The 12574-nt window shown below is 39.8% G+C and overlaps 1 protein-coding gene across 7 annotated transcripts in view; it reads left to right on the top strand.

Moving 5' to 3' along the window:
- Positions 1-12574, top strand: part of LOC119893448 (speckle type BTB/POZ protein) — a 122035-nt gene that overhangs the window by 94632 nt on the left and 14829 nt on the right. For 3 of the 7 annotated variants that reach the window (XM_038705636.1, XM_038705618.1, XM_038705627.1), the window contains one exon: positions 1275-1419. The exons of 1 other annotated variant lie outside the window; for it this stretch is intronic. In XM_038705636.1, the coding sequence (XP_038561564.1) occupies positions 1275-1419 (145 nt within the window). Of the gene's footprint in view, positions 1-1218; positions 2879-12574 lie in introns of those variants that run through there. 3 more of the 7 variants (XM_038705645.1, XM_038705661.1, XM_038705652.1) reach the window with 2 other exon arrangements.

The raw sequence follows: 12574 nt of genomic DNA, 5'->3' as shown, positions 1-12574 counted from the left end.
AGCAGTATTTTAATGTTGTAGCTGGTTGAGATGGTGCTATTTTTTAAACTAGTATATATGTTGTTAGGTAGTGTCATCTTACCAATGCCTAATATTTTAAAAGTTGATCCATCCATCGTCAACCGCTTATCCTACGTACATTGGTCACGGGGGGCTGGAGTAAATCCTAACTGACATCGGGCAAAATGCGGTGTACACCCTGGACAGGTTGCCAGTCCATCGCAGGGCCACACATAGACAAACAACCATGCACACCTAAGGACAATTTAGAGCCACCAATTAACCTAGTCCGCAAGTCTCTGGACAGCGGGAGGAGAACCCACGCAGACACGGGGAGAACAGGCAAACTCCACACAGAAAGGCCGGGACGACCGGGGTACAAACCCTTGGGGTGCCGCCCAAGATGATCATATGTTTTGAATTAATAATCATAATCAGCAAAGTGATCAGCATCTTTAGCTGCCGGATCAAAAATGTACCTGTGAAATGCAGTGGAGTACAAGTATAAAGTATCAAATGGAAATAATTACAAATTCGTACCCCAGTACCCCAAACTGTACTTAAGTACAGTACTGGAGTTTCTTTCAACCACTGGCCATGTCATGGCCACTCTAGTCAACATGTAATGAACTGAAATAAAGCACTTTCTGTAGGTAAACAAACCAAAATAGAAAAAAAAAGTAAATTAGAGTATATGTTGCTATTACTCTAATGCATGATACCCAACCTGGAGCCGGAAAATAAATCTGAGGGGCTCTGAATTAATTAACAATGTAGAAGAGATTTTTTTTAAATCTGCTACACTAAATCATTTTTTCTCACTTTTTTTTAAAATTGTGTGAAATGCTGTAGAGCTTAACCTCCCCTGGACTATTGAAATGAAACATGCGTGAAGGGAACATGATTTTGGGGTTGCTAGTAGGCACTGGCTACATAAACATAGTATGATATATGATGTGATGACCTGAACACCATGACTCAACAGACTTTCTCGTCAGATTTATTTGTGTGATGTTATTTCTCTCAAAATGACCTTTGGGGTTAAATATTTAAAAATACAAAGTAAATAACAGCTCTTCCAGCTGGTATGACAAATCCTTAATGTCTCAGAGCTGCGCTCTACACAGATGGAGTCATATAATCCCAAGCTCTTGAGAAACTTGTTAATTTGTGCACTAATTTATCTTTTTGCTTGTCCACTTGGTTTCTTTCTTTAAGTTTTTCCCCCCACTTTCCTCTACTCTGTATCTCCTCTCTTTGCCCTCTTCTCTCAGTCACGCAGCTGATGTGATGGAGACATCGGCGTGGAAGTCCATGGTGATCTCTCACCCACACCTGGTAGCAGAGGCTTATCACTGCCTGGCCTCGGCTCAGTGCCCCTTCCTAGGTCCCCCAAGAAAACGACTCAAACAGTCCTAGTGGTCCGGAGAGACTCTCCTGTCATAACCCTGCTGTGTCCATCGGTACCGGCAACCTCACTGCTCCTTCTTCCCAGTCCCGCTCTCTCTCCTACAGCATCCTGAGACGCCCAAGATTGAAACCCAAGGTTAGATATGTCAAGGGGGAGCTACTGAGCTGGACAGACCGGAGAATTACAGGATTGCTGCCACAGAGGAGGTACTAGCATCTCTGTAGGTGGGAATAGGTTGAACTCTGAAAGACCTAAACCTGGATATTTATGGATTGCAAACTCAAAGGCTTGCCTATTCCATATATCCTTTGTATACGATATTGGAAAGCTAGAACCATATTCTGCAAGTCAGACACGTAAAGGGCTGATCTTCTGGTTCGGAAGGAAAGGTCAATGTTGAGTCTGTGTAAATAGAATTTTGTGGCATATTGTTTTGTACAGTGGCTTGAATGTTAAAGCCCAAAGTGTGCTTGTATAAGACAAAGAGGATCAACCCACAGAAGACTGTTGTTCCCATTGTTGAAGATTTAAACAGTGCTCGTACAAAGTATTGTTTTTCTAGCGCACAAACAATTCTCAAAAAGAATACAAATCTGAACATGTTTTAATGTTCACTATTTAGCCTGTGCCTTAAACCGGGAAAACACTGTACAGATTAAGACTGGTCGCCCTCAACTCTTAGAATCAGGCCAAATTTGATGTGAAGTTTGACTTGGATCCAGATGCCAGATTAATCAACGATCTGGCTGGCAGACAATTTGGTTGGATTTCTGTCATGTCCGAAACTTTGCTCGGCTTTTTTGCAGTTTGAGCAGATCCATAATCTGATTTCCCTCATGGCTGCTGTCAAACTATCCATTATAAACTGTTGTGACCTTGATTTTATATTATTGGAGAAGTTTTTTACATTTTGGGACTATAGTCTTGACTGAGACTCCTGGGATATAAAAATGAACTTTTCTGCAGAATAGACAGACCATATTGTCTGCGTCTTCCAGCCATCTACAGCTCTATGTTTTTCTTTTCTTCCCCTTCTTCTTCAGTTCATAGTAGAATTGCATAAAGGAATGCTGGCTTTCTCTCTTTTTGTCATCATTGTTGAGGAAGCAGTCTTCTTGTTTGAATAATTTTTTGGGAAGTGTCACTGTACAAAATCGGGTTCCATTCTTAAATTCAACATATGCAGCCGCTTTGTGGCTGTTCTGTTGATCCCTACAGTGTGAGCATAAGTAGCAGGTTCTGGCCCTGCCAGCGGGCAGATTACATTGAGTAGTGTTGAGTTAACACAATGTAGAAGATTAATAAAAATGCACAGTTTCTGCCTAGCTTAAAAAAAATGTATCAAAGAAACCGATCAAGAAAAAAACCCCTTTTTACTTACCTGTTACCACAGAATATTCTCTATGACTGGAACAATGTTTTGGCTTCTAAACCTTTAAAATACAGATGTTTTTAATTTTGTCAGCATGTCTGTGTCATTTTCATCCTTGATTATTTCTCATTATGAAGTTTGGTCACATCTATCAGTTACTGACTCATTAATGCACAGACCCTTTCAACTTTCTGGCAGATCAGTGTGTGTGAGTAACACATTTCAGTTTCAAGCTTAATTCTGTCCTGATCAAAGTTCAATCCACAGCATATGTGCTGCTCACCTCGTCTGATCACAAGAGCTAATATCCAGCTGTGTCGTTGGTAGACTCAGCTCTCACTTATGGTCACAGGCCTGTTTGACTTGGTCTCCGTGGCCTTGCTTAGAGAACAATTACTTCAGCGAGTCAGACCTTTCTCTTGCACAGTATTTTAACAGGGATTTCTGTTGACCAAAGTCGAGGCCCGGCGGGCTTTAAGGAAGCTCATCCCTGAGCTCTGCAAATCGCTCCTCATCAAACAGTCAGCCCTGGCCAACGATCTTTGGGGATGTCTGGCACTGTCCTGGCGCTCATCAAACGAAGGGAAGGCCATTATTTGTGCTACAGACATATTATGTAGCTTCGTGACAGACCACATATTAGTAGGACTACTGATTCAACATTATACATCATTTATCTTTACTGATTGGCATCATATTTTGAAGACAGTAGAGATGTTCTTGACAGTTCAATGTGATGAACATATTTTTTCTACAAATATGTATATTTTTGGGGTGAGGGAGGTTATGCCTTCATTAGAGAATCAACAGTAGAGAGATGACAGGAAATGAGGGGAGAGAGCAAGTTGGACATGCAACAGAGGTTCCCAGCCTGAACCTGGGACGATGCAATTCATGTTGTGTTCATTCAATTCATTCATTTAAGAAAAAATAAGATTTTATTATAATGGAAAAATAGTTATTGTAACAATCACCCCAGCTTTACCTATTAGCAGACGTCTTTATTACACATGTCATTAGGCAGACTGAGCCAGTACTAAGAAGTAAAGCTGGGCAAAATATAAAAATCAATTATGTTGATAGGCGACTTTGATATGTTTGTGGTTATCAAAATAAGTTTCTTTTGTGTTTTCCTGGTCTTTCAAGCTTCAGTGTGTAAGTTTTAGTGGCATCTAGTAGTCTGGTTTGCTAATTGCAACCAGTGGTTCACGGTGCACTCACATGTTCCTCAGATGGTCCCATTTTTTGAATTGTGTTCTTCCGATTTCAGTGTGTTTATGTCCTCTTATGTCAGAATGTGGAATCAACATGGACGTTACTACAAAGATGTGTTGGATTAGCATTATTAGAGCATATTCAACACGCAGACATCTAGATCACTCTACATGGACAGCAAACTAACCGTTATAACCATGCTAAAAATTACATCTTTGCAAAATATTTACCGGTATATGCAATACATGATTTTGCATGAATCAAAGTTCTGTATTCTTCTTTATGTCCCATGTACACTTTATTTGTCTTTTGGCAGATTTAAGAAGGAAAAAATTCTAATTATTCCGACACCACATGAATGCACCATCAGTCACAGCTCACCTCTCTCTTTCCAAGCGCGCAGGAGAAGCTATGAAGGCCGACACGCTGTGACCGCTGTTGTGTCTACGTACGTATTCAACGTAATGACGAAACACGCTCTGTATAGCCGCTTGTGCTACTGTAGAAACATAGCGGCGCAACATTGTGCCTGTAGCATGTAGATAGAAATGGCTCAATCTAAGGTAATAAAAACATAACAGTTCATTAAGTAAGGTCTTTATACTCCACCGAAAACATAGTTATGGATATTATATTGCAATTCTGTCTATAGATCCTCCTAAATATTACACACTGAACCTTTAATGTTGCATTGTTTTTGAGCATATTTGACTGTTGTATTAAAGTTGATTAAAATCAGTCATGATAGATAGAACACCACACATTACTAGTGATTTGTTTAACATTGCTCAAAATGTCCTGTATAAAAATCATCTAAACGAACATATACACAAAGTCATTTATAAGGCCTGTCCCCGACAAAGGTTTTTAGTCGTTAGTTCAAGCCCGGGATATGTTGTGCTTTTGCCTGTAACAACAGTCATCAGAGAAACCCCGGACTACAATTTTATGCGATCCCAAAGGAGTTAGATCAGTGGAATAAATGATTCAGAGACTTCACACAACACTCACAGTTCTAAAACAAAACAAAACCTCAAATTCTACCACTAATAACTTGCTAACTAGCATAATCACTCTTGACTACCACCAAAATAGCACGGTTGACAATTAGGTCTGTGCGATATGACGATATATATTGTTAGAAAAACATCTAATGTTAAAATTATGCTCTATTGTTTATTTAGTTGTGTCACAAATTCAACACTTTATGAGTGGACGACTCTTTGCACCTTTGGAATCGAGATTCAACATCTGTTGAGTATTCATGATTCGAAATTTGTCTAATATCCAACTTAAAACTAACTTTACCACCTTACATACTTCCACATGTGCGGTTGTTGCTGGGAAGAAATCTGCGCTCAGATTAAACAAACATGGAGGAGAGTTAAATTTACTCAGTAATGGGTAAACCTGAACAGGAGGACTCAAACCATGCAAGCAAAAACGAGGAGCTCAAGAGAGAAGTCTGTTTTATGGAGGAGCCACGCTATCCAGCCATGATGTTTTTGTCAGGTAACATTGAATTACTTGCCCACGAACATTCAACTTACTTTCTAGTTCACCAAGACATGTTGTTAGCTATAGCAGACAGTTGTACACACAACCTAGTTAACATTGGTTACATTACTTGCTGTTTCGGTATTCACTCTATATCATGGTATTTGTCATGGTATTGGATTTCTCCAGAATCGCTTACCCAAACTTTATGATGCAGAGAAATTTACAAGAAAATGTTCTATTTTATAACATCATCGGGATATAAAATGACTTATATAGGGATATGACATTTTAGTCATATCACACATCCATATTGATAATTGTTGTTTACTCACTGACATGTCCTGTGATCACGTGTATATTTTGTGTCTCTAGATGCCATGTCTCGGTGTCGTTCACCCATCCTGCAACGGTGTATTCAGGCTATCTCCAGGGTGTACAAGATAAATGTAAATATCAGGAAACAAAGTTAGGGCAGATTTTAATGGGCATGTTTCTGTTGGAAGTAATACATATGGATCACAACTAATTTGAAACTCCTCAGTATAATGTAGTCCAGTATAATGTCACCAAAAACTGCACATAAAGATAGATGTTCTGGAAGAACAGTTGTATTGGATTGTATTAGATTGTACAAGTATATAATGGAGTGGCCACTGAGTGTGTATATGTCTGAATAGATATATATACCTGCCTGCAAAGCCTACCATTTACTGGCTATTTTAAAAACCTTAACAAATGAAACACTTTTAGCATCTGCTCATGGAAGCTGGAAAATGAGAGCAGGGTTTGATAGCTTACACCTTTTTAATGCCAGGTCTCAAATAAGCCTTCCAGGCAATATTTTTGAGTTTGTGTGTGCATGTGTGTCGGACTGAAAGAGTGTGTGAACTTTATGAGTGGGTGTGCATATCAGCACAATGTGCATTTTTTGGGAATGTCCATGAAATTGAGAGAAGCTTTAACTTTGTGACCTCCTTCATATGAGCTGGAATTTGAGGCATTAAAGTATGATTTGTTTTCAGATAGTCAGCTTGTGTAGCAGTTTGCAGCCAACCTTCTGTGTCTTTGTAAAAAGTGTGTGTACGTGTGTGTGTGTGTGTGTGTGTGTGTGTGTGTGTGTGTGTGTCTCCCTTGGCCTTAGATGAGACAGTCAGGGGGAGATAGATGGAGCGATGCATGTGGAGAGGCGTACTCAGTTGTTATGCATGCTGTATGAGTCTGTCACTCCCTCCCTCCTCCTCGCTCTTCCTCTTGTGCCTCCCCATCATTCACTCCGCTTTTTATGGGAGAGAGGAGAGCGAGGTGTGGCAGGTCAATGCTGTGAAAGCCTGTGACAAGCTCTGCGTCTGTGTTAGCCCGCCATCACTAAAGAGGAGGAAGTGCTGGGTGAGATTGATGCCTGCTGGTCTGCACTGCACTGCATTGCCTTGCCCTGAGAGGGAAGTGGAGAGTGGGTTTGAGATCAGGGACTTCAAATTTAAACCTGTGCTATTTTTATGTCAACACCACCAACTCATGAATGTTAATATGGTTGTAATTTAACTTGAACATTTGACTTTCTCTTGTGTCCTAAGGAAATTCACAAGATGAAGGCAAGACAACCTCACCAACACCATGGCTATAATTTTATTTAACGCACTATACTTAACTGTGAACACATTTCCAGCAACTCTGGGCTTGAAAGCATGTGACCCAAACCAAAATCTATTTAATAACAACTTACTAATATGTATGTAATATAAAATAATTAATTATCTACTTTCATTTTCAATCAGTGGCTTATTAAAAGAAATCCTATTATTCCTATATCATATCCTATTATTAATGATGTGTTCATTTTCTAATAGGCCATCAAATTATAAAGTGTTCATAACTGATTTGGAAACATTAATAAAGCCATTAGCTACAACATTGTAATATTACAAAGAGTATGGTCTAGACTTGCTTTATATGAAAAGTGCAATGAGAACTTTTGTTATGAATTGGCGTTGAATTGAATTGAATTGAATTTTAATACCCTTTATCAACTATGCTTCATTAAAAACATTGGTACCCAATCATGTGAAGCCACCAAAACAGCGCTGCCTAATGGCACATTAATGAGAGCACATTATAACCTTTGTAAGGAGATATTTGACCATAAATCGATCATGATGTCCCAAGTAATCCACTCTCATGGTATCATCTGTGACAACCTGGAGGAGCTCAGTCCTTGGGGCAGAGAAATGGAAGGATGAAGTGACAGGGGTAATGGATGGATAGAGGGATGAAGAGTGATCGGTTGTCATACAGGTGGGATAGTGCCAGACAGAGAGTGAATGAAGGCGCGATGGAGGACGGATGGCTATAGCACCTCAGACATTGACAGCGTTGAGAGATTTGTCTTCTTTGTACTCCATTTGTCTTGTTTCTCCTTCTCCACTGTGTCCGAGTGAGTTAAATGTCATAAAACCAGTTACTCTGACAAAGCAGCCGCAGTGGTGGTGGTGATTTTGATACTGTACCTGCTTGCGAATGGTAGAAGATGCTATTTCAGTGGAATCCTCCATTCTGAGAGGATTGTCCTAAGATTAGGGGACGTGCACAAACAAACAATCTGAAATGAACTGTTTGTTAATAACACCGGATGTAGAAATTAGAGAGCCAGACATGGGAGTTGAGTCTCACACACGCGCGCGCAAACACAATTACGCATATATATATGAGCTGCTAATTGCCTTGTGTGCACCAATCCGTCCTGTGGATGTGCCGGTACAATATTGCGGTGCTGTGGGTGTTTGCCCGGCTCATAACCGCAGACCAATGTGGCGGAGACAAGCTCATATATTAAGATAACCCCGAAACGGAATGGAATTGTATTTCCCCGGCGGTTCAAACGACTTCTGTGGTTGTAAACTGATAGTGGATGAGATTTGGCTTTAATGAAGCAAGACTTATTGTGCACAGTGGAACAGAGGTGCATGCGTGTATGTGTTTCATTATTTGAGTGTGTGTTTAAATGTGCATGTGTCTGCGTGCGTCCATTTTTTTCCTTAACAAGGAGTGCTGTTATCTATAGCCGTATGTTTGCTTTGCTGTCTCATGGTGGTTATTATTGTATCACTATTTTTCTCGCTCTGAGGTTGGACGGTGCATTTGAGGGCTGTGATTTATTTTGCCTGAAATAATCAAGTGAAAGGTTTTTATTTTGTACTCGTCCCAGGTGTAATTTTTCTCAAGGTTGTGTGTGTGTGTATGTATGCAGAGGCTTGTATGTGTGTCATCTTCATCTGTTTATTACAATGTTCCCTATTGGACTGGCAGTAATGAGACCTGTGGAGCCAAGGAGTGATGGAGTTGAACTCATCAGGACAACACTCATTGCAACAGAGAGAGAGATGTACACTAGATGGGAAGGGTGGAAAATAAAGAAGAAAGTTGGATGGCGTTAAAAGGACAGTGACACCTGGGCCAATAAGTGACATGCATCATTTTTCACGTTTCGTCAACTGTTGTATGAACTTTCATTATATTGCAATCTATTTCTGATCAGTGATTTTAATTAAAACAGATACTGTGTATTTGTATTAAGTGAAATCACGCTGGCGATCAGGGTCCCTTGAATGACCCTTAAAATATCCTCTTCTAAAAACACTTATTGGCTGCACTTCCATCTGGAATTATTAGGTTAGTTACTAAGTGGCAGGGAAAATATTTTACTACCCATCTCCCTCTGGAGAATTAATCCTCCCCACCTAGGGCTGAAGATATATAATAGAAGGAGAGATGAGTGAAAAACAAATGGGTCTATCACAGCATGCATTAGGCGAGAGGACGGGAGGTGCAAGTAAAGTAGAGTGGAGCCTTAATATCCCAGAGGTGCAATTTGGTTTATAGACAGTAGTCAAATGAGCAGTAAATGCAAAAATTACAGTAACAGACAAAACATCACAATAAAAAGACTCAAGAGTCTATAGCCATTCTAGCGGCTATGTAAGGCTGGACTTCGGCACAGTGGTGTTTTAAGCTAATTGTTAACGTCAGCAAGCTATTATACTCTGTGTCTGTACAAAATCGATCCAACAGTTTTTGAGATATGTCAGCCTGGACCAAAGTGACAGACCTAGAACCAAAGTAGAAACACACAGATTGATGCCATTGTCACTTAACCCATCTGAAGAAAGCAAATACCACAAATAAAGAAACCAGGGGACATCCCTGTCACATACAGTATACATCTAGTAAAAGGCCAAATTTCATTTTATTTCAAAAAAGTACATATAAATGCTGGAATAAAATACCAGTTTGTCAGTCTATCACAACACTAACACACACTGCTATCAGACAAACAAACAAATTTGCACCTAACCTTCATGTCTGTTGCCTGTTTGAGACCGAAAGACCGAATGTGGGTTTGGACAAGATATTAGAAACTCCTTTCAGCATAATGCAATCCAATCTAAACCCACTAATACAAACTATTGTAAAGACTCAAATATTACAAGAGTTGAATCAACTCCTCTCTGACAAAGCGTCAACAGAAATTTTACATTAGAGGTAGGATTTCTTTTACAGAGCTGTATTGTGTTGTAAGAGTTGTACTGAATTGAATTAGGTTGTAAAGACTTAACTAATAAACTGGAAAACAGTGTAAAACAGATTGAACCTTTGTCCAGATAAATGGTTGCTGTCTCAGAAGTTGAAATTGCTGTGCATGAAATAAAACAAAATGGTGCCCGAAGAGTAAAAGTGAAACGGTGGGAAAAAACACCCTTATAAATGTGAGGCCTGGACAAGGAGAGAGAAAGAGAGAGATACACTGAAGGACATCACAGAAAAAGGGGATACAGGGTTGTCTTATGAGCACTGTGGTCCATTTGTTACCTGCGCATGGGTAAATGAAAGCCCTCTCTTAGCCTCGTTAAGCATGATGCACTGCCTCGGCCATCGGCACAGCGCTGATTAAAATTCGCTCTCAGGAGTTTGGGGGGAGCAGTTAGCTGAGGCTGCACTCCTGCACTCTCAAAGCAAATGGGCCGAAAGGTCACGGCTCGGCGACCCACAAAGCCATGCCTTATTTATTTAGCCTTTTACCTCGCCTGCCACTGGGACAGAGGGAGGAGAGGAGATCTTCATTTATGCTCATGCTCATACACTGGCAGTATACTACACACCTAACAATATGAACTGTTATCCTGCTGCTGCTCAATAATCAATACTCCACTGGTTGTCTGTTTAAAGGCCTTAAACTGATTCCAGTTTTGTATTTTGTTTCAAAAGGATATATAAAAAGGAATGTTATACTTAGATTTGTAGAGATACTTAGAAGAATCTTGCTGATGTTTTAACACTTGGGCCTATGGCCAGTACATTTGGTGAGTCTTATCAACTCAAGTGCAGTCCAGAAAACCAATCTTGGGTCCACAGCAAAGGGTTGTCTTCGAGCGAACTATAGAATGGTCTAACGGAGTCCGCAAATGTGTCCACGCCAAAAGTACATACACTGGTAGCTGGACAACTCATAAACATTCTGAAATATTTTGTTATTTGCACTAATCAATATTTGCTGTCGGTATGGCTCAAGGGATGGAAGTGTCAGTTTGTTGGTTGTTGGTCCACTACTTTGGCCCAGCTGAAATATCTAAACAATTATTAATGGATTTCCATGGAATTTGGTACAAATATTTATGGTGCTAAGATGATGAATCCTAATTACTTTGCCGATTCCCTGAACTTTCCTCTATTCTCGCCAACAGCTCAAAGTTTTCACGTATCCTGTGAAATATGGATTGGCAGACAATTTGATGCAGATATTTGTGTTGCCCAGAGGATGTATCATACTGACGATGAATATGACTTATAACGTTAGTGTTTGAGCTCATTGTTTTGGTTTTCTAGCTTTCAGATTCCACTCTCATCAACCCAAGCTACAGCCGTCTGGTGTAAACCTTTATTGTAATGGACCTTATCAAATGAAAATCTCGCTTTATTTGAAGGTGCTGCTGGATTATAGTATGACATGCCAAGTACTTGCCTACTCACCGATATGATGAAGGTGATATATGGTCATGGATGTGTGTCACAAACTTAATGCGCAGTTTGGATCTTGTGTGTGAAAACAATTCCTCAAAAGAAACTTACCTGAGTACAGATTTAAGTATCTGTAAAAAAACATCTTCAGTGTCCCAGGGTCTAAATGTTTGTCCATATGATGTTCCATCCTGCCAAGAACAAAATTCACAAGGAAGCAAGCTTGCAACTTTTGGGATGAATTGGTATTGGCTTCCAAAAACCCACATCATCAGTCACCCACAGCAGACCTGATAAACTCTGCTCGCTCTGTGTAAAGAGTGTCTGCTACCAGAAGGAAGGAAAGCTGAGAGAGACAGCAGACATATACTTTTAATCTCTCCGCCGTTTCATCTCTTCTCCGCGTCTCCTTCTCTGCCTGTTTGGGCTTGTTGCATCAAACTCTTTGATAGGTACAAACGCCATCTGTATAATTACACTGAACATTTTGGGAAGCTCTTAGGAAATAAGTGAAGACAACATTTCTATCATTTGTTACTGAGAATATAGATATATGTATGTTGTAGGAGAGAAGGTACATTGAACTCCATAAGGCTGGGTTTCTTTGTAAAATTACACATTTGTGTATTCAGCCTGCAACATGCTGCATGATTTTACTGGCACATCTGCCAACACGAATTCTGGTGTTGGGTCAGTGGCAACATAACATCTCCAACTGGTGATAATAAATATCGTCTCTACAATCAGAGCTATTTTGTGATGGCATGCTTAAATTGTTGCACTTTCACTGCTTTCCTTCAGCCTGCCTTGTTGAATTATTTTTAAATTAGTAATTTTCTTCATTTTCTAGAATGCTTTTTGACAACCAGAGAGAACACGATGAACTTGTTTTATTCAATTAAGTGGTTGTAGCTGTGAGGAGAAGATGTAACAGTGATGCAGCCATCAAGTAAATGTCCTCTGGCTGCATTGTTGGAAATAACAATTGGTTTATTTTTGACCAGATATCTGTGTGAATGAGCAAAATACACAAACTAAAGCATAGTCAAATAATATTTTTGACGATG

The sequence above is a fragment of the Micropterus salmoides genome, unplaced genomic scaffold, assembly GCF_014851395.1.
Source record: "Micropterus salmoides isolate LMB-PRFRI ecotype aquatic unplaced genomic scaffold, ASM1485139v1 Ms_hic_scaffold_10, whole genome shotgun sequence".
Lineage (NCBI taxonomy): Eukaryota > Metazoa > Chordata > Actinopteri > Centrarchiformes > Centrarchidae > Micropterus > Micropterus salmoides.
This window is presented reverse-complemented; position numbering and strand designations above follow the sequence as displayed.